This window comes from Cibotium barometz, chromosome 63, assembly GCF_041138505.1.
Source record: "Cibotium barometz isolate CiBa-2024 chromosome 63, ASM4113850v1, whole genome shotgun sequence".
Taxonomy (NCBI): Eukaryota; Viridiplantae; Streptophyta; class Polypodiopsida; order Cyatheales; family Cibotiaceae; genus Cibotium; species Cibotium barometz.
In genome coordinates this window covers 31631983-31651572 of record NC_141108.1, presented here as the reverse complement: position 1 = coordinate 31651572, position 19590 = coordinate 31631983, and the positions used below count along the sequence as shown (strand labels likewise).

The 19590-nt window shown below is 43.0% G+C and overlaps 1 protein-coding gene across 2 annotated transcripts in view; it reads left to right on the top strand.

Annotated features, from left to right (window-relative positions):
* Positions 1-19590, top strand: part of PEX1 (peroxisome 1) — a 101286-nt gene that overhangs the window by 39325 nt on the left and 42371 nt on the right. For both annotated transcript variants that reach the window (XM_086796199.1, XM_086796200.1), the window contains exons 6-12: positions 5516-6337; positions 6538-6629; positions 7787-7860; positions 7960-8182; positions 8316-8406; positions 8571-8725; positions 8995-9321. In XM_086796199.1, the coding sequence (XP_086652325.1) occupies positions 5516-6337; positions 6538-6629; positions 7787-7860; positions 7960-8182; positions 8316-8406; positions 8571-8725; positions 8995-9321 (1784 nt within the window). The remainder of the gene's footprint in view (positions 1-5515; positions 6338-6537; positions 6630-7786; positions 7861-7959; positions 8183-8315; positions 8407-8570; positions 8726-8994; positions 9322-19590) is intronic.

The following is a 19590-nucleotide window of genomic DNA, read 5'->3' as shown; positions in this document are numbered from 1 at the left end:
CTTCCATATCAATGTCAGTTTTGCTTTCCACCAAGCTAAAGACTTATCCAGATGCCAAAGAGAATTAGCATGCCGAGCAATCCATGGAGGAGGTAATATCAATCGATAAGCATGTATAGAAGTCAATAGGTGCAAAGGTTGAGAGGATAATCTTGAACTTGAAGCCTGAAGATGCCAATCTTGAAGCCTGTCTCTTGCATCCAATGTTGGAATCGGAATGAAAGGGTGTAAGAGATCTGCAATAGCTTTCCATATAGATCTATGATGCATCCCAAGATTGTATTGTTGGCATGCTGCCGGAAAAGAAAGAATTTGCCCTCTAGTATCTACTACGTCGTCAATGAACCGGATGCCCAACTTCATAAGATTGTAAGCTCTGATTGGTTGTTGTACAGCAAGGGGAGAGTAAAAAACAGCACTCCAATGTATGCTTTCCATTCGAAGCGAGGAAGCTATAGAAGCACGATGGGGAGACCATTTGATGCGAGAGAGCACTTTCTTCCAATCCTGAATCAAGGAAGTAGAAAATGGACAACCAGGGATTTTACCTTGAAATTTGCCAAGTACTTCCGATGGATCAACCAACCAACGACCATAAGCATTTGTGCGCATCCGACCACACAAAATTGCCAACATGATAGACCAAGGCTGCTCTTGTTGAAAAAAGGTTTTGAGCATAGTGATCTTTCTTGCCAGCACATGAAATTTGATGTTTATAATATTCAAACCACCATGCATTTTTGGCGAGCAAAGCAGGTCCATTTTGAGCAACCTTAAAGCTTTTTTATGAAGCTTAGTTTTCCAAAAGATCTCCATGGCTTGAGACATAAAAGAAGAAAGATCTCGAGATGACCAATGTAAGAGAGGAAGGTAGAATTGGACATAAGCCAAAACAATGGACTAAACAATTCGAAGCCGTACATGTAATGGCCAAGTGGAGATCTTCCAATATTCTAATTTGTCCTGAATTTTGTTTAGCACCCAAGATATTTGTTGCTTATTTGTGATTTTCCAGCCAATGGGATAACCCAAATGTCTTACTATGCTTTCCGGATAAATAATCTGGCCAGGCCATAGGATAGCATGCCAGTCACAATGCTTGAGAGGTAAAAGTTTTGATTTCTGAAAATTAATTTTTAAACCAGCTGCCAACCCAAAATCTGAAAGAGTATCCATCAATAGACAAAGCTCCAGAGGACTGTTCTTTGGCATGAAGAATGAATCATCTGCATAAGCCTGTGCAATGAAAGGCCGTGAACCAGAAATCTGAAGCCCCTCTAACTGTCTAGTATCAACCAGATGATCTATATAAAAAAGCAAAGGATGCGAAGCAATAGCATAGAATAGAGCACTGAGAGAGCATCCCTGTCGAACTGATCGTTCTAGAGTCCAAGACTCAGACAAATGTTTCCCTATAAAGCATTGAGCAGTGGAATGTGAGTAAAGCCAATATATGACATTAACTAGCTTTGGCCCAAAACCAAGTTTAGACATGATTTGAGAAACATAATCCCACTGCACCGTATCAAATGCCTTTGCCACATCCACCTGCATGACCAAGACATCTTGAGCAGAGTATTTTGCATATTCCATTGCAATGAGAATATTGGAGATATTATCATGTATATGCCTTCTTGGAACAAAACCATATTGCCTGGGATGAAGTCCATCATGAAGGATATCCTTTATCCGGTGTACCAGCATTTTAGCAATAAGTTTATATATAACAGGCATCAAAGTGATAGGCCTCCAGTCATCCATTGTCTCACACAGAGGTTTTTTGGGCAGAAGCTTAACCAGACCATGCTTCCAAGCTGAGGGAAGATGTTGATGCTGCCAGGCTACATTAACGAGCTTCAAGATTGGACCCTTCAATTCAGCCCAGAAGGCTACAAAAAATTTAACCGTCAAACCATCCCAACATGGGGATTTATGTTTGCCCAATTGCTTGAGGGCTTCATCCAATTCTGTATCTGAAAAGGACATTTCCAGCATTGAAGCTTTTTGCAAAGAAACAATAGGAGAAACAAGCTCAATAAATCTGCTCCGAGCCAATGCAGCCTGAGATGTAGAAGAAGATGGTAGAGAAAAAAGAAGCCGAAAATGATCCAGACATTGTTTCTCTAGCTGCGATAAAGTCTGGGTCCAAAGACCATCCGGTTTCCTGACTCTCATGATAGATTGACTTTGTCTGTACGTGTGTAAGTTTCGAAAGAAAGATTTCGAGGAGCAGCCCTTATCTAGCATAGGTTTAACTCTAGCCCTTGTATGCCATTTGGAAAGCTTGCGTTTATCATTAGCATCAATTATGGAAGAAGCACAAGACAATGAATTCTGTTCAGAAGCAGAAAGAGACCTTTGATGGCTAATCTGTACCAAGGACTGCTTGTATGATTTTGCCCACTGGATATGCTGTCTGGTTTCTGCCATGTACCATCTTCCATATTCCTTAATGACATTTTGAATACGATGTACAAAAGAGTTCCAAGCGAAATCCAGATCCTCCTGAGCATGAGATAACAATGGCTTACAAGCCAATCTGATCATTTGCTGGAATTTTTCATGAGAAAGATATAATTGATTAACCTGCAAATGTCTGACTAAAGAGAGCTGAATATCATCAAGAGGCATACCAAAAGAAAGGTTGAGCCAAAGTGGAGTATGATCAGATAGTTGTTGAGAATAATCAGTCCACATTTGACATGTATAATCATCATATTGCTGAGCATGAATAAGATACCATCTATCAAGCCTGGCCCAATAATATGTAAAAGCATTATGATGATATGTGAATCCCAAAACGGAAGGGTGAGTTGCTGTCCATAAATTTGCAGTATGAAGTGATGAAGTCATATGTTCCCATCGCTGGATTTCAGAAGGAAGCATATGGGATTTATGTGTGGTATTGTCCTTCCAGTGAGGAGAATTATTAAAATCACCACAAAGTAGAGCATTTGAAGACCAAGGATATTGGTTTATGGAGTCCCACATTTTAGCTCTGGAAGCTGAAATTTGAGAGGCATACAAGGAGCCTATTTCAAAAATCTCTCCATTGATCATGCATTGGATAATCATCCATCGGCCACAAAGATCATTATATGCTACACAGGGCTACAGATCATGTCTGGCTAAAATGCACAGCCCAGAGAAATGTCCAGATCCTGCATAAAATATATCATAGCCTGAAAAGAACCCATGCTGGCCAGCAAAAGAATGCTGATTATGCTCTTGTAGACACACAACATCTGGATGAGTATTATTTATATAATGCCATAGGAGCCTCCATTTATGCTGATTGTAGAGACCCTGTATATTATAAGAAAAACATTTAAGAGAAGTACGCATGAAAATATGTACAAGAGATGAGCAGTCCTCAAAGAGAAAGGGAGGCATCAAGCCTCTGCCATTGCCACAGGGTCTTGTTGACCCTCAGAATCCAATTCCCTGACTAAATCATCTTCTTCACAAAGTGGAATACTCTTCTTAACTGCATTGACCCATGCCTTTGAGATGGGGCTGTCCGAGGAGGTAGAAGGTTGACCAGGAGATGGAGCAGAAGCATCCCAATTGCGAGATTGGAGAGGTCTTTGTTTGAGGGACACCGTCTTCTTTGCATTCTGCCAACCCTCGTGAGAGGATGAATTATTTTCCACTAGCTTGCTTTTTCCTTTATCCTTGTTTTGAGCTGAATTGGCTTGGTTCCCTGTATTAACTGAAGGCTTTGCTCCTTTAGCTTCAGTCTTTTCCACATAAGTCTTTTGACCTCCTTTATTAGATGGCGGAGGAATGGCAGCTGGAGGAGGTGGATGAAGGATTGAGGGACACTCAGAAGCTAGATGCCCGAACTTGTGACAAGAGAAACAAGCTCCAGCAAAAATGCCCCATTTCAAAGTGAAATATTTCTTTCCCAAATTAACACCCTCAATCTCAACTGCAATAGAAGAGGGGGTTGGTCTATCAGTATCCCATAAGATGCAAAAACGATTTTTGTTACCTGTGGGACGAGGGGGACAGATCACTTGTCCCAATGTCATCGCTAAGCCTGGAAGCTCTGTTCTCATGTAATCTGGGAAATCAACGACTTCAACCCATACTGGGCAGTGATGTTTGATAAGATTCTGATAATCCTTATTAGGAGACCAAGGCATGATGTGCACCATTTGACGACCAAAAAATAAAGGGGACATTTCCAGCATCTTTTGTTTTGTCAAAGCATCCAAGAGATGAACTTCATAAAATCCTCTGGAGGTAAAATAGACTCCTTCTACATAGCATCCACCTAGGAGAGAATTCACCCATTGTCCCACATCATTAGCCGAAGGTAAATTACCTGGAAAAAAGATGATAACTGCAGTTTGAGAGAGCTTCTTCAGAGGATGCAAAAGAGAAGGCAACTTCATCTTGTAGGTGAGTTCCGGAGCAGGTAGTATCCATTCTCTTCTACTTTGTTGAAAATCCTCATTCAACATATCAAACACATAGGAAGCATCTTCAGATGAAGGAGCTGTGGGGGGCAGAGTTTCCCTTAATTGTCTTTTAGGTTCAGGGGAAAGAGCTCTCTTGACATAAAACTTGCTTGTTTCTGCCATCTAGACTATTCGATTCAGCAGAAGGGCACAGATCAGAAAAAAGGGGACAGCTCTATGGAAAACTATCTTACACAGAAGGGAAGGTGCGCACACACACACACACACACACGCGCGCGCACACACACACAAAACAGTCCTATACACGTACACAGGTCGCAGAAGATAGGAAAAAGAGCAGAATTGACGATGAGAAGACAGCTCAACTGGGAACAAGAGAAGGGAGCGAAGAGAGCTGCAGGGCCGACATAGTCCAGGAAGGAGCCCGACACAGTCCAGGAACAGGCGCCTCACACACGTGCTCACCCAGAGGGGGCGAGTAGATCGTCTAGGCAGCAGGCGAACAGGTCGAGGGAGCAGGCGAGCAGGTCTCCACCGCCAACCTACAGTAGACACACACACCCACACACCACACACACACACACACACACACACACACACACATACTATATATGTAGACACACACATATATATGTGCGCGCAGCACCAGACTAAATAGACTTCCTTGATTGGACCAGATTTTGGGCTTTGTGGACTATCTTTCATGGTCGGAATCAGTTACTCTTCTTTGGATATTCTATCTAGTTGTTTGTTTATTTCCGGAGAGCCCTTTCCAGTCCCTTTGAGATTCTCATGAAATCGGGGGACTAACCTTCCAGCAATTAGAAGTATTTTCCCACTATTTTTGATCTAAGTAGTAGCTGTCCTCATCTGGGACAGCTTTGAATGAGACAGTGGTTTCACTATAAATAAATAAAAAGTGTGTGTGCACACACACACACACACACACACACATGTATGCATATAAAGATTGGTGTTAGGGTTTGAAGTCATGCATTCTTGTGTGAGATTTTAGAGTATTTTTATTGTTTTTTAAGCTTTGAGTTTTTCATTTTTCCTTAAATATTGATATTTCAGCTTTTGTGCAGGTATAGAGGTCAAAAGCTACACGAAAGGCCCAACTATAACAAATTCTTTTGCAGTTATATCACCAATTAATTTTAAAATTGCAAAAAGATCTCCTGCTGTTGATGCCATAAACAACACCCATGGGCAAGATGAAGCCAGAGATGTAGCTGCTGATAAAATCTATGAAGACACTGCATCAGAATGGGAGAAACACAAGGAGCTCTTGAAGTTCACATCATATCAAAGTAGTGTTCAACAACAGAAACCAGAGGGTTTTGAAAAGGGGAATCCATCTTATTACAATGAACACCAAGAAGCAAAGAAGCTATTCAAACTGTGGGCTGTAGCTCAAATGAATGCTATCTCCGAATGTGCACCCGAACATTGTAGCAGTATCCCGATTGTGAAAGAAACTGTTATGCAGTTTTTGCTTCAGCAGAAACAGGCGCCCACCAACATTGCATTGCCTGTAAAATATGGCACAAAAGGATATGCACTAGAAGCAAATAGTGCACGTGAGATGAAAAAACGCGCAGAGTTGTCCTTCTTAATATCTCTACACAACTCTGAGGAGCCCAATGAGAGGATTGTGAATTCCGAACTTGAATCAGCAAACTCAGCATCAACACCTTACAAGGGCGTGCTATTATTTGATAAAAAGTTACTGGAAACTGAGGATTTCGGAGTTGTCGAGAGTATGTCTGGGGCAGCACCCCTTAGATTGAAGATGGGTCAGCCACAAATTATATCTTCCTCATTAGAAATTAGTTTGGAAGATAATAAATGCCCGAGTTTAGCTTCATTGACTTGGCTCAAAGGACCTGCTTCTGAGGCTCTTAGCAGTAAGTAAACTTTTTCAGATTTCTGTGTAAATTGTTGTGGACTTTGGGTAGATTATTGCATATTTTTTATTAAATTATTGCAAATTTTTGGGTAAGTAATTATGAATTTTTGGGCAACAATTTATTTTAAATTATATTTATTTTTTTTCCAATTTTACCAAATTGTGTGCTGAGTTTACCTCTTTTGGTTACCCTTGAAGGATTGCATGTTTCCCTGTCCCCTGAAGCTCAGACCAAGTGTCGCAAGCTGGGTCTCGCTTCTCCTGGATATGTGCTTATACACGGACCACCTGTAAGTTCCCTGCCTGGGATTTTTGTCTTTTACAGACGAATTGGTTTATCTATAACTGTGTATTCCAAGTAAATTTTCAAGGTTTCTTGTGGAGTAAAGATTGGCAGTTTGCATGTCAAGTGTATGAGAGTCCTTGGCCGGTCATAGAGTATGAAAACACTCCCTGCGTAGTGCTTCTTGTATGGAAGAACAGTGCAGATGAAATAGAGGGCCCATTCATCAAGGACCGGGAGAGAGGGGGCTCCAATTCCAAAATTGAAAGGAACAGGGAATTGCAGGTTTGGCTGACAATTCTGCAGATTGCAGAATTGCAGGATCTATGATGCCAGGGAAGCTCAGTAATGTTTGACAGCTCTGCACATCAGCAAGGTTCAGAATGACAGTCAATTCTGCTTTTTCATGTGAGCCAAATGATTGGCTCATGTTTCTCCTCTGCCAACCCATCCTTGATGAGTTAGGAGAGTGGCGATGATGGGCCTTAATTGTAGAGAAGTGGGGGTGTTACATGTCCTGTATGGAATCCTCGTATGGGCAGATGCATAATTTGGGAATCTAGCCAGTGCTTGAGGTCGCCAATGTGAAGTGGGCAGCTCTAGGGGACACACAAGCCATTAATAAGGTGAAAGCCACTTGGCAAGCATTGGGCAAGAGGAAATTTTGTGATGAGAAGCCTCTAAGAGAAATTTTGGACTTGTGAAAGGCTAGGAGGTAATATCGGATGTCTGTAAGAGTGGATGCCTTCGTTATACATGACATATAACAGGACGAGATTGCGTAAGGGGGGCGCAAGGTGTTTTGTTTTATCTAAGGCCCCTACATTTTAGTGTGGGAAGGTGCCACGTTCTCTCTCGCTTCATGTTTCATCTATTACATGGATATATTGTAACATTGTCATAATCATAGAGGTTTTGTTCATCCCATGATACAGTCACTCCATGGATGCATTGTAACTCCTTTGGTTTGATAGACACTTCAGTATTTTGTCGGCATTAATATAACTCTCTCTCTCTCTCTCTCTCTCTCTCTTTCTCTTACACGCATGCATGCAGTCATGTACATGCAGCATACATACACGTGTGTACCCATGCACAAGGCAATTGTTTTGCACTATACACTTCTCCTGATTGATGTGCATACCGTGTTTTTGACCTTCTCAGGCATGTGGTAAGACCAAGCTGGCTTTGGCTATAGCAAGGGAGCTGGAGGAAAATCCATCGATACTTACTCACAAGTAGCCCATTTTCCAATTTTGTGATTTTCTTATTACTCTTTGCTTCTGCTTGGTTGTAAATGTATTGGGCTTTATGTATTTGCACTTTATGTTTGGCAGAGTCATGGTTAAGTGTGCAGAGCTGGTGGGAGAGCAAGCCCAAGCTGTTCGGGCTGCATTACAAGATGCTGTCTTGGAAGCTCTTAGACATGCACCATCTTTAATTATACTTGACGACTTGGATATGGCCATCCCATCCAGTTCTAGCTCTGAAAATAGTGAACCATCTACATCTTCAGCTGTGCTTACAGAATTTCTTTCTGATCTTCTCGACACATTCCGGGTTATTTCTCTTCTTTAGTATTTTCAATCAAAGTATTAGCATCAATATAAAGATTTGTGCAATCATTCCCTTAAGAATTGAGGTTATGACAGGATAAATTTTTAATCTCTATTAGAACCTCTCGTTGAAACAGGCTTATGGGAGGAGTAGGTGTGGTGGATATATATCGTTTCTCGCACTTGCACAATCTGTTTCCAACCTTCCAGCACCCTTGTGCTCATCAGGTCCCATTAAAGTTCTTGTTTTGTTTGGACGTATTAAGTTAGTGTTAGAAAATATCCAAACTATGCTGTGGTCAATGGTTGTGTGATTAACTTTAAGATTCACAGAAGATACCACAAGACTTAGCTTTTCAAGGCACATGATAAGATTGGGTACTATGTTGCAGGGAGGTTCGATTTCCATGTGGCTCTGCCAGCTCCAGCAACGACAGAGCGTGCTGCCATTCTTTTTCAGGAGCTCGAACAGCGCAGATTGGTTTGCAAGCAAGACATCATATCGGAAACTGCATCAAAATGTGATGGCTATGATACAGCTGATCTTGTATGTAAAGCAAATAATTGGCATGTTGATCAGTAGTTATGGATATGCTTGTTCGCAACTTGGATGTATGTAATTTATTTATTTTTGCATGCATGGATGGATGTGTATGTAACGTGCACAACTAAACTATTCATGGATGTACAAATGTAATGCATGCATGCATGCATAGGTATCTGTATGCATGCTATATGTATAGTATGCATGTAACGTCGTATTTTCATACTTGTGTGTGTGGCATTCGTCTTTACCTGATTCATTTGTACTGGCAGGAGGTGCTGGTGGATAGGGCTGTCCATGCTGCTGCAGCTCGGTTGCTTTCTTTGTCTAACCAAAACAGTGTCTCTTTCGAAGATAGCACTAAAACGGGCAACCAGGGAGCTGAAAGCCTACTAACAAAACGAGAAACGACCAAGGAACGAACAATGCAAGTCTTACTGAGGCAAAAGTTTGAGCTGCTAAAGGAAGATTTTGCTGAAGCTCTTGATGGCTTTCTACCAGTGTCAATGAGAGATATTGCAAGGCCTGGTGGCCAAGTAGGGAAATTGAGTTGGGAGGATGTTGGAGGTCTCAACGACACTTGTCGGGCTTTGCAAGAGGTTTGAAAAATGTTCTCCTCACTTTTGTATCCTGTTACATTGCTGTTTATGCTACTAGGCAGATTTGTGTGCAAAATACATGTTTTCCTCTCTGTCTTTCTTTGCTTTTTTGTTTGTTTGTTTGTTCCAGATCATCAACCCCATATGCCTTTATTTTTTCACTTTCCTATAGGCAGCAAAGAATTCTTAGGGTGGCATATCTTTTTCCTAGGCATTTGAATGTAAAACTACATGTGCCCAGGGATAATATTAGGCTTGTTATCTTAGCTCAGTTTATGCGCATGCATTTGATGGGAGGCAGGGATGCGTAAGGTAAAGTTATATTTTGCTTCCCTCTCTACTACTAACTGTGGCTTACTCTAGAAACTGCAGCCAACCGTGTTTCTGAGTATGTCATAGGTGACTGGGCTGTTTTAGGTTGCAACCCTTGTTCAATTGATTTCTGACCCGATTCGGGCAGCAACTGTACTGCTGGGATGGGTGCCCATGGGCTGAGCACCCAACCCAAAGATGTCGAACTCTTTGAAAATTATGAAAGACATTATTTTACAGCCCAGATCCAGGCCAATCTGGTTTGAGAGCTTAGCTTGTAGGGCTTTCATAGGCTTGCCTGCTGTCACAATAAGGTGGCTGCTCTTGGGCTGAGGACATAATCACAGATTCACTTGCTCTGACAAAGGCAGATGATATTCATCAGGCACATCTTTTGGGTTGTTTGACTCCCTGACGACACCATGTGGATTGATTGACCAATGCTGTAGTCACCTCATGTTGAATAATGCCCCAAATTAGTTAGTAATATTTAGGTATTTCATCATTGTCTTCTTGGATGACATCTTTGATTGTCATGAAGCTGATCCGAAGAGTTTTCCACCATATGAAATCAGGCCTGCTGGTGTGGCAATAGACCTGGCAAAGGTGTATGTCATTATGCTTTGCTGGCTCCAGTAGGCATGCATGATGTGAAGCTTCTTGGGTTTGACACTATTCTTTCTTTTTTAGAGATCCATCTATTAGTAGAAAACAGAATGTTGTACAAAGTAGAAAAAAGAATATGGAGGTGTGGGGTGGGGGGGGGGTTGTGAATGGGGGGAGGAGGGAAAAGCCATAGTGGCGGTGTGATGCCACATAATGCCGGCGTCCCCTTGGGTGAGGAAGGGACCCGCCGGGCTCCAAGTGAGAAAGAAGGCAGTCTAGGTGTGACATTCTTATGAATATGCAAAACAGAACCAGACATCAGATAGCAGCCGACCGGCAGAGTTGGACAGCGCAGGTGCGAAGTCTCACGAGGTACCCATTCAGCAGAAGACTCCCCGCCAATTCCAAATAGGTCATCTGACGGACATGTGGCAGTGATGACATGGCAGTGGTGATGTGGCATTGATGACATGGTAGTTGTCACAAGGTGGGCACGTGTAATACAGAAAACCAGTGGCAGGAATCACAGCATACATTCAACATACATCATGACATGAGCATGAATCGGCACATCTATCACATACATCATGTACATTTACATCCTGAAACCACATAAGACACATGACACAACACTACGGGCTGAAGTTTGGCCAGCCCCACCCCCCCTCCCCCTCGAGGTATCTTTATTACCAACATAATAATCTCTTGTACAAAATGTGGGTGCCCAAGAGTTCCACTCCTTTGATGGCGCCAGATTTATCGAAATCTGTGTAAAACAAAGCAATACAAGCTCTCGGTCACCAACCAGAGCAGGGCAGCCACCAACTGCCCAATAGAGAGAACAAATCCTCGGTCACCAACCAGGCCAAAGGAGTCACCAACTGCTGTCCATAAAAACCAACCCTCGGTCACCAACCAGGGCCCAAAGCAGTCACCAATTGCTGTCCCATGAAACCAAGCCCTTGAGGCTTGGTCACCAACCTCGGCTTACACAGTCACCAACTGTTCCTTAGTTTCACGGCTGTTCACACGATTGTGCAATTCAGCAGCTCCAAACAGGCCCAAAACAGCACTTAGGCCAATCGTTTTGCTTCCCTTGAAGTTGTGTTGAAGCCGGGCTCAATTTGTATCTGTTCCATCTCAAGGAAACCCTTGAGTATTGCTGAAATCTGCTGTAAATCAGTACAGCCAGCCAAAAGAGAAAATCAGTAGAGGAAGTCGACCAGCTTTAGGGAGCAGTTAAGCAACTTGATTGGCCCTCTGTGGATTGTGGAAACCCGACCAGCAATAGAAGAGAGACAACACTGTCGGCCAGCCCTGTAACCTGTTTTTCACCAGTCAACCAGCCCTATTGACCGTGTTCCATGAGTCGACCAGCTTTTCCACACTTCCTACTGCTGTCCACAGCCCATATGCCCTCTATAGAAGAAGTCGACCTGCTCCACCTGGCTGCCCTTGGCTTGCTCCACACCCCAAAACCCAGATCGTGTCTTGCAAAAATAGCCCCTAGGTTCACTTTTAGCAACTTGTTGGTTTCTGGTCCATGCCCGGGTGCCCAAACCTGCAACCATAGACTTAAGTAAACAAAGAAATAAGTAAGGTTGAGTGTGCACACTTACCACCTGCAAAACACACAAAATTCACCGCCTGGGTCCCAAACAGGTTTGCACACGTGCGTCCACGGGGTGTCCAAGAGTCCCTAATGCTCGTGGACATTCACAAGCAAATACCTTGCAATGTCCAGGCAAACAAAACAAGTCGCACATGCAAGTGCACTTCCCAGGCAAATGCTTGTGCGCGATGATTTGGATTAAATCTCCCAACTTGCCATCTTGTACACAAAAACTGTCGCGACCATGGGCACCACCCATACTGGATCCAAATGCTGTACTCACTGGGGCCATTGCCCTTGCATGAGCCGAGCTAACTCACCAGGATCACCAACCCTTCCATGAGTTAACATACTCACTGAACAGAGTCACCAACTCTTTCATGAGTTTATGCAAACACTAGGGTCACCAACCCTTGCATGAATGCATAAATACAATAGTCAGAGTCACCAACTCTTCTTACTGACTTAGAGTCACAAACTCTAATCACTCATTAAAGTCACCAACTCTTACATGAGTGAATCCATCATGCTCTAGGAAATCCTTCCGCATGGCACAGATCTCTGGAGGATTGTGACAACAGTTGGGTACAACCGGCCGGCAGCAATACTACTGGCCAACTAGGAGCATTGGTGCATATATCAATGTGGGTAGCCAAATCGTTATATTCATCTGCTTTCCTCAGTGTTGGACGTCGCGTAGCATTTCTTTGTAGGCAAAGTGCTAGCCAAGAGTGTATAGAAGGTCTCAAGGCTGTGATTTGATGTCTTCATTCTCAGCCACATCTTATACTTGAATTTAAGTTGTAAAACTTCTTTCTTGTACATGATATAGAGAAGTAGTTTAGGACTTGTGTGTGTGATAATGTTTGATTCTGTCACACTCTTCTTTCTCTCTTTGGAAAACCCTAGCACATAGGCGCAAGTGTTCTACAGTTGGTATCAGAGCCTCGGGCACATGCAAATTTCTTTCCTTTTTTGCCTTCCGTTTGCGTTGACTACTTGGATAGTAGAGCACCTAGATTCCAAGAGTGCACAAGTTTGGGTTTGGGGAAAGTGAATATTTGGGTTCTCTTCATTGCACTTGGGTTAATTGGGGTATATTGTGCTTCCCTGCCCCACCGAACCCTTGCCTCATCGTGCAGGGCTGAAATCCCTCACCTGGTCCTTGATCACTTGATATTTGTCAGGGATTCTAAGCATGAAGGCATCCATGGACATGCAGGTAGCTAAAATGGAAGCTATATCTGCCATCTTGATAGGATGGAGTCGGCACCTCGAGAACCTAGTATTTTGGATATGGAATCTGCAAGGGTGCGTGCTTCAGAGCAAGTGTTGAACGATTCTAAGGAGGAAGTGGAAAAACTTTCTGGAGGAGTCGGCAGGAGAGACACCGTTTGCATCACCAATAGTCTCCTTTGCGGAGTCCCTCTCCATTGGATTCTCTTGACAGTTCCCTCTCACCTTCACCGGCTCGACGTCGGGGAACTATTGGTTTTGACTGTGGTGTAATAACAGATGTATTACTTGGAGTATGTTCCACATGACATGGGTGGTTTAGACATACAGGTGCCGAGCAGGATTGATGGATACAGATTTGGTGCAACGTTTTTGAGGAGTATTGTTCTTGGTTTTGCTTTCTTTCTTCAGGGTGCATTGGAGCTGATGCAAGCAGTTATTGTGTTCCATTTGAGCTGATGCATTAGTGGCTAGGGTTCAGATAGCGGCGTTTTACTCGGCCATTCTGTGGAGTGTTCTTCTCGTGGGCTACCGGAGGATACTCAGAGGTTTGTAGTTTTTTTTTCATGGAAGGTTGATCAGGTGGAAGTTGGTCATTCGCAGGTTTCTTTGTAGGTCTTCGTGCTAACGCAACCAGGATGAATTGTGAGCCTTTATAGTGGACACAAAGTGGTCTTGCAGCATTGGGATCTTGTGTATCTTGGATGAACTTTGCTTGGATCTTTTCCTTTTATGGAACGACACTTTATATGGACGTGGCAATGATGATCGGGTACAGTTGGCCGACATCAATACTACTGGCCGACTAGGAGCATTGGTGCATATAGATACGTGGGTAGTCAAATCATCATATCATCTGCTTTCCTTGTCAAATCCCCACCGGATCTCCTCGTGATCGTTCCTGGTACGAGACTCCAAACCTGCAAACAAACAAATAAACAACAAGGGGGTGCAGGCCTAACTCACCTCCCAACCATGACAGCCGTGGGCGAGCCCATAGTCTTGGCTGTCCCCACCGAGCCACGAGCTGAGCTAACTAGGTTGACGTACCGACCAATCTCCTCCTCGTGACGTCCCATACCGCCACGAAGCTACCCTCGCGGGCCTCGAGATTGTTGCCGGCCTCGGCTACGTAAAGCAGGTGTACGTCTGCACTAGATCCAGGCTCCAAGACCATAGAGCTCTCACAAACTCGCGAGACTCTCTATATCCCAATAACTAACCTCGGCCACCCTTTTATAGGCTCTTGGCCGGTCATCGGGCGTCCACACTTGGGCGCCCGCCCGTCCATACTTGGGTGCCCGCCCGTTAGTCTATCCCTAACTCAGCTCGTCAATCAGCCTGCCTAGCTCCACAAGCTTCCCCAAACCTCGAAGCTAGTCTTGCGTGCGTGTAGCACATGGTAGATACACACTGTGCACATGACATTCCTCAACGTTGGATTTCACAGACCGTTTCTTTATAGGCGAGGTGCTAGCCAGGAGTGTGCAGTAGGTCACAGGGCTGTGATTTGACATCTTCATTCTTAGCCACATCTTGTACTTGTATTTAAGTTGTAAACTTACTTCTTGTACATAATACAAAGCAATAGTTTAGGACTCGTGTGTGTGATGTATGTGTGATTCCACCACACTCTTCTTTCTATCTTTGGAAAACCCTAGCACATAGGCGCAAGTGTTTCTATTGCCTGCGTTCCAAGTCTTGCATCAAGCACTCTAGATGTCCTTGGAGGGATAGATTGGATGGTCTTTGCGGTAGGGTGACTGTACTGTGATCTCACTGCCTTGCACCCGCCAATTATGCCAGGCTGCAATGTTGCTGATGGGTGATTGGGGCTGCGGTGGTGGTAATGTGGCAGTGATATGAAAGTGAGTAAGACTCATGTGCGCCAATTAAGCTAGGCTGCAATGGTGCTAATGGGTCACTGGGACCGCGGTGGCGATAATGTGGCAGTGATCTGAAAGTGAGGAAGGACCCCGCCATCCTTGGAGAGGAGTGCTGGATCCGCCTTTGCGACCCCCATGATGCCCCTCCAAGGTGACAACCTGGGAGAACCCAAAGCCCAAACTAAAGACGGGTGAAATACCCCACAAAACCTCTTGCGCCTTCTGGCAATGTCATTGGTTGCTGCAAATTGCCCTATTTGTCACCATAGTTGGTTCAAAATGTGTGTCAAATGAGTTGAGACATATGGTACGACCCATCATTTCTAACATGCGTACCTAGAAACTTGCTTTTTTTTTTTTCCACTCACACATACACATAGAGACACACATGCATACATATTACATACATACATATTACATGCATACTTTTCTTTAGTGAAAAAAAACAAAGCATGATCATGGCCTAGTCCTCCCTGATGTTAAACAAAGGTTGAATATCTGTTAGGAGGACATACTGGTGGTCACCTATTGGCAGCATTTTCCTTGTCCTGCCTGACCCTAGGAGTCATTCCACTAGATCTCAAAGGATTAGCGTTTCTGGGTCCAGACGTTAGGTAACTTCGTTAAAAAAAAGCTCTCATGCACTATCTCATCAAGGAAAAAGAAATATACATTCATAGCTGTCCCAAATCAGGACAACTACTACTCATATCGGAAACAGACAACTACTACTCATATCGGAAACAGTGGTGGGAAAACACTTCTAATTGCTGGAAGGTTAGACCTCCAATTTCTTGAGAATCTCAGAGGGACTGGAAAAGGGCTCTCCGGAAATAAAAAAACAACCGGATAGAATCTCCATAGAAGAGGAACTGATTCCGAGCATAATAGATAGTCCACACAGCCCAGAATTTGGTCCAGTCAAGGAAGCTTGTATAGTCTGGTAGGGGAGGAGAAAGGCAACCAAAAAGCCAGAACATTCGATCAAAACGCCTCCACGGAAAACGAGCCCGACGATGTGCGAACAAATCATCAAGAATATCATGAGAGTGCGAACAAAACCAAAGAACGTGAGGCACTGTCTTTGTAGGATGAGAGCACCGCCTACAAGAAGCAGTGGCAATGCGCCTTCGTGCCTAAGGAGATCCAACTGGGAATACTGCAACCGGACATCTCCACAGAAACAATTGTTGCTTGAGGGGCAATCAAATTCTTTTCAATGCAACTTCCACCAGGCAAGATATTTTGACATATGCCATATGCGATTTGCATGATCTTCAATCCATGGAGGTGGTAAGAGTAGCCTATGAGCATTAGCTGCAAATAAATTGCAAAATGATATAGGAGTGTATCCTGGAAGTTGCCTATTGAAACGCTGATCTTGAATTTTTTGCATTTCCTTGAGCATTGGGACAGGTTGAAAGGACTGCATTGTTTCCAAAATGAGTCTCCAGATAGGCCTGTGGTGCAATCCCAAATTACATTGTCTGATTGCACGTGGAAAGGGAAGCACGTAACCATTTTCATCCACAACATCGCATACACGACAAATCCGCAAGTCAAGCCATAGGCACACATGCTAGCGGCTCTGTGCTCTAATATGCAAACAGATGCATATGGACATCGGATCATTGATTATCATGATATAATCTTTGGGCATTTTCATGGTCATATTCCAGGCTTTCCAAATTCGACTGCTCTCATTCAAGATTGGCAAGCTATATTATGTCACTTGAAATGGTGAGGTAGGCCTCCAAATCAAGAAAACTCACTACTCTTACAGAGTATTCATTGGAGTAAGGTGTTTGATTCACTGCTTGCCTTGTCTCAACCAAGGAAGGCCTACATATTACATACATACACATAGGTACACACACATACATACTGTACATATTGTATGTATGTATGTATGTGTGTGTGTGCGTGTATGTATGTATGCATATGTATATGATAGATATGTACATGTATCTGTATATGTATGTGTACATGTATATGTTTATGTGTGTGTGTGTATACATTTGTACAGGTGTATCGTACCTGTCCTTTGGGGACTGTAACACTCGTTCGAAACGCATACCATTCACATGTCTCTAAAGATTCACAACCGTGCTAGTCACAGGAGGTAGGCAAGCCATGTGGCCACCAATGCAGGACTCTTGTGGGCCACTCGTCATAGGTAGAGTGTAATCTTCTTTGGTAGGGGATTGTCTTCGAACGGCCTTAAAAGTTGGAGAAGAGGTGAAAAATGTTGTGGGCCCTCCAATGAGTAGCTACTAGTGACATGTTGTCAATGCCTTGCAATTGGATCGGCCAACCCATTCTAGGAGAGTACTAAAAGAAAGGGGACATAGGTGCTCTGGCAAGGCTAAAGGGTTCCCTAGTCCAGTCCAAGGGTGGTTCTTCCCCTGAGCCACCCACTAAGAAAGGCAATAAGCTCTTCCAGATATCTTATGCTCTTTGAATGCTTAGCCTGTCGTACACTAGCAACTATCACAAGTTTGGTTCCAAATACTTTCACCCCATCAAATTGGGCGAAAACTGAAGGCCATCTTTTCAAAAAGCTACCAAATGTCCTAACAATTTTAACCACCTAGTTTGCTTCAGCCTTTACCCATTCCACAAGAACCATGGGAAAGCATTGCCATAGATTTCATTATGGATTTGCCGAGATCGGTACATGGTAATGATGCTATTTGGACTACCATTGATCGCTTAGCAAACAGGAACATTTTATTCCCGTGAGGAAAACAATCATATCGAGGAACATCCTATAGGATAATTTTCACAGCAGTGTCCAGAACAAGTGAGGTTCTATCGACCAGTTCTCACACTAGTCCCTCTAGAACTCAACTAATTTTGAACCCTAATAATGTTCACAAGAACAATTTTTTACTGACTAACAAAACTAATGAAAGTTTTGAGTGTTAGTCTCGGGGGGTGCACTACTAGAAAACCCTAGGTATCACGTGCGTTCAAGAGCTATTTAAAAAATCCCTTAACTAAAATTTTCCCCCAATAAAACAACCCCTCTTTACTTATGAACTAAACGATTTTTTTCTAAAGTTGAATTAAAAACCCCCTCCTGTTAATGTAATCATGTTAATTTTTCTTAATTTATCTAATTAAAAAACCCCTCTTGTTGAACTCACGTGGTACACTAACATTTTTTGAGGTGAACCCCCCGAGGTGTTAGTCTACCTTTGGGCAAGTAAAAACTATGTTTTGTGTCCTTTGTTTACGTGAATCTCGAAGATACAACACACAACCACCTCAAACTAGAGGTTTATTTCTAGGAACTAGGAAGTACAAATACTCAACCTCCTTGACTAGAGATCCACTTCCAACAACTAGGAAGTAATAAGTCCTCACCCAACATGTCCATGGTATGAAGCCCATAGGACAGGTGAGAATCTACATGATTCCAAAATCGTGGAATTTAGATGCCTCCATGGAACTACGTCCATCCTGGAGCATCACTGACTGCTATGGTTATTTCATGCACGTGCTCCACAAATTCAGTATATCATAAGCGGCCCTATAACCATGGATCTGCCAATTGGTCTTAGGCACTAAGTCCTAGACTGAGAATTTTCAAACTCCTCATCTCTCATGTACACTTGGGCTGCCTCTTGTATCAAAATACAATAACATCATTTGGCCATCATGAGAGTCGGTGATGAATCGTAAAACTTCTCACCCTTCTGGTGATTTGCCATGCTCAGACAACCAAGAAGATTCGTTACCTCGTCATTCACAAACTAGCACTACACCTCACAACTACCGTAGGTTAACTATGCCAAATCATAGTGTCCCAAATGAGAAATGCTGTCTACAAGCCATCCGGAATCCTCGGCATCCTCGGTTATGACCATTACCACAAGACTGCTTGATGCAGCATCTTGGTTTATGTCAATATCCCAACAAGATCACGTGCCACTTAGTGACTATTCAGATAATACTATGGGTTCATGGTGAATCTCGGTATTCTTTCCACATCCCTAGAAAGACCCTTTCATTCACGGAGAAAGGGTAAGAGTATGCAAAAGATTCTATTATTATTGGAAATCACAAAGAGTTCTTGAAAATTAAATTTCAGTAAAAAACAAGGGTTTATACAAAAGATACGGTAAGTACTTGAAGAAGTTTCCTTGGAATAGAAATCCCACCAAAAAGGAAAATATTCACGTCATGATTTAGGACCTGTGGAGTCAAGATTATTTAGCCACTCTTGGATCACACGGGCACTCGACGGATTCCATTCGTGTGTAGAAACGCTACAGGCGGCACACGTGGGCAGTCGACGGGTGGTACGCAAGCAGGCAGGCGGTGCTAAAATTATCGTGGAGAAAAGGCAAAAAAGCACACGATGGGTGGTGGATTTTTTTATAGCTTTTGCTATTAAAAAAAAAAAAGCAAACCCCCATGCGATGCTTGTTTTGAACCTTATAAGAGGGGTTTTAAAACTTAATTGCTTTCCAAGTGTTTAAAAAAAAAAGAAAAACAGAATATATATATAAAACACAAAAGCAAAAGCTAAAGAAAAGCAAAAACACAATTGCTTTTGTGTTTTATATATATATATATAACACAAAAGCAAAAGCTAAAGATAGCTTTTGG